Source organism: Myxine glutinosa, chromosome 1 (genome assembly GCF_964187855.1).
Source record: "Myxine glutinosa chromosome 1, kmMyxGlut1.1, whole genome shotgun sequence".
NCBI lineage: Eukaryota > Metazoa > Chordata > Myxini > Myxiniformes > Myxinidae > Myxine > Myxine glutinosa.
In genome coordinates this window covers 325,586,437-325,588,936 of record NC_136261.1, presented here as the reverse complement: position 1 = coordinate 325,588,936, position 2,500 = coordinate 325,586,437, and the positions used below count along the sequence as shown (strand labels likewise).

Sequence of the window (2,500 nt, the reverse complement as noted above, 5' to 3'; positions counted from 1 at the left end):
GGTTGAATGATTGATTTTTATATTGCACGTACCTGCAACTCACCGTAGGTGAGTTCAATTCCAAAGTAAAGGAGAATCACCTGCTTGAAATCTAAATATTTCTAACAACTTCTCAAAGGTGCCAATAATATTGTCCGGATCATTTTTGGATTTGTGTGTGGAATAAGCTAAGATTTCGTGATTTCTTCAGCTTTTTGTTTTGTTCCACTGCAAGCCGAAGAAATATAAATGTGGATACCAAAAGATTTTTTAATTTCAACAATTTTGTGGAAGAAATGGTGCATTATTTGAAAAAAGTGCAAAGGTACCAATATTTTTGGCCAAGACTGTATATATAATATATATATGTATATATGTACACAATTATTAACAAAATTCAATAAAAGACCAACTGGTGTTCATGAAGCATTAAATATTCAAAACAAGAACGGCACTCAGTATGGAGAATAACGCCACCAGGCTGAACAGTTTACATTTTGTATCCACTGATAAGCCGGATCTTGATCCAGACCTGAACCGAAATCGAATCAGTTCCTCCTTTTCACACACCCAACCTGTCAACCAAGATTTATCCGAATCTGCCTACAACTTTATGAGATATTCTGCCCACAGACAAGCAAACAGACGAAGACAAATAGACAGAGACATGCAAAAACACAACTTCCATCCACCTTCGGTGGTGGAGTTATGACAGTAAAAACAAGACCCAATGCTTAATAAAGCAGTGTCATCAACTCAGGGGCAAAGTACTAACTCCATTCTCTAAGTCTGAGTCTGAGTCTGACCATGGTTCTTTCGATATTTTGGTGGTGTTACAACAATCTGCGTTATCGATTGCTGATGAGGCAGATTTCCAGATGGCAATAAGCAACAAACCATAAGCTCGAGTGTCCTGTTGTTCATTCATGAGATGTGGAACTGGCAGTGGGGAGTGTGGTTCATTCATCACCAGCTCCGATTCCACCATTCAAGTGGCCGAGTGTCCATGACAGGACCTCATGCGGAAGAGAGCGAAGCAATGTGCGGCTCTGACAATCGACATAAACCCGAAGCACTGGGTATACCATCGGATGACACAGACCGATCAGGAAACTATCAGAGCCGCAAAGGGCAGAACAAAATATCCCATTTCCATCGTGGAAAATTAGGTGATCATTTCAGACAACAAGCAAAACTTTATCACCATATCAATTGTTTTCAATCTGCCAACATTCCGTCCCAACAGGCTGGGATGGAAATACCAGGCCACAAGATTTCAAACGCTATCAGATAAGGTAAGATCAGAGTGAAGGCCTATTTGGTAGCAAGCCTTTGAAGCATGTTAAATTGATTAAAAACAAATGGAATGGTGAAGATGACAGTCATGGTGGAGGGTATTAACTCAGATACATTAGGTCGGTCGTTCCTCCATCACAGCCATGTTGCATTCACATCACATTTGCCTAATGTATGGATTTTTTAACATGCCGTTTAATACTTAACATCGACATATATCACGTCATTGGTGCTTGCTTTAATTTCACCCATATTCGATGTATTTTCACCCGACACGATGGTGCAGATGTCGCGCACTGACATTTGACCTATTGAGCCACAGCTCAACAGCACAATTGTGCACTTGGGGTTCGATTCCGACTCCGACTTCAAACCGTCGTTGCTTTGCACGAAGCGAGTTTCATCACAAAGTGTGACGTCCTTCAGATGGACGTTAAACTGGTTGTTCCGTCTGCCAGCGTTAGTTATGGGTTCTGGGGAGTTAAAGATTTCACGGTGTCTTTTGTGAAGAGTAGGTGAGTTATCGCCGGGAATCTGAAGAAATCACATATTTCTGCTGCCTGAACCACCGGTTCGTGAAATACTTTTGCCACAAACGTTCCCTGGCCAACCCCACAATCAGGTGGGAATAAGTTGGATTGTTATTAAGTTGAGGTTGTAGTGGTGGTTAAAAACTGACCTCTAAGCCATATAGCCTGGGTTTGAATCCGGACACAGATAAAAACTGGCATCCTGGTGTTTCACTGTGTGTGACGTCCCTCGCTCGGATGGACGTTAAAACGGTTGTCCAGTCTGCCAGCTTTAGTTGTTGGACGTTAAAAATCCCAAGGCCATTTAAGGCCAAGGCAAGGCAAGGTAACGTATACACACATGTTATATATATATATATTTTCATATATATAATATATTTTATATATACATGTTATATATATATATATATATATATATATTTATATATATACACACACATGTTATATACAACTTACTTTTTCCACATGCGAAATTTGCATTTATGTTTATTTAAATTATACAATGGACAACAAAATGTAAATGTTTCATGTTATTTGTTATATTATATCACCTTTATCTATCAATATTGTTGACATGAAAATCAAATAGCTGTATGTTGAAATATGTTGAAAAAGTCAAAACTTTACATGGGGTGTACTTACTTTTTCACGTGACTGTGTGTGTGTGTGTGTGTGTGTGTGTGTGTGTGTGTGTG

The 2,500-nt window shown here is 39.3% G+C and overlaps 1 protein-coding gene across 1 annotated transcript in view; it reads right to left on the bottom strand.

The window, feature by feature from the left end:
• The window catches only part of LOC137415274 (uncharacterized), a 342,617-nt gene that overhangs the window by 331,050 nt on the left and 9,067 nt on the right, over positions 1-2,500 (bottom strand). The window contains exon 2 of the mRNA XM_078779443.1: positions 1,545-1,726. Within this exon, the coding sequence (XP_078635569.1) occupies positions 1,545-1,726 (182 nt within the window). The remainder of the gene's footprint in view (positions 1-1,544; positions 1,727-2,500) is intronic.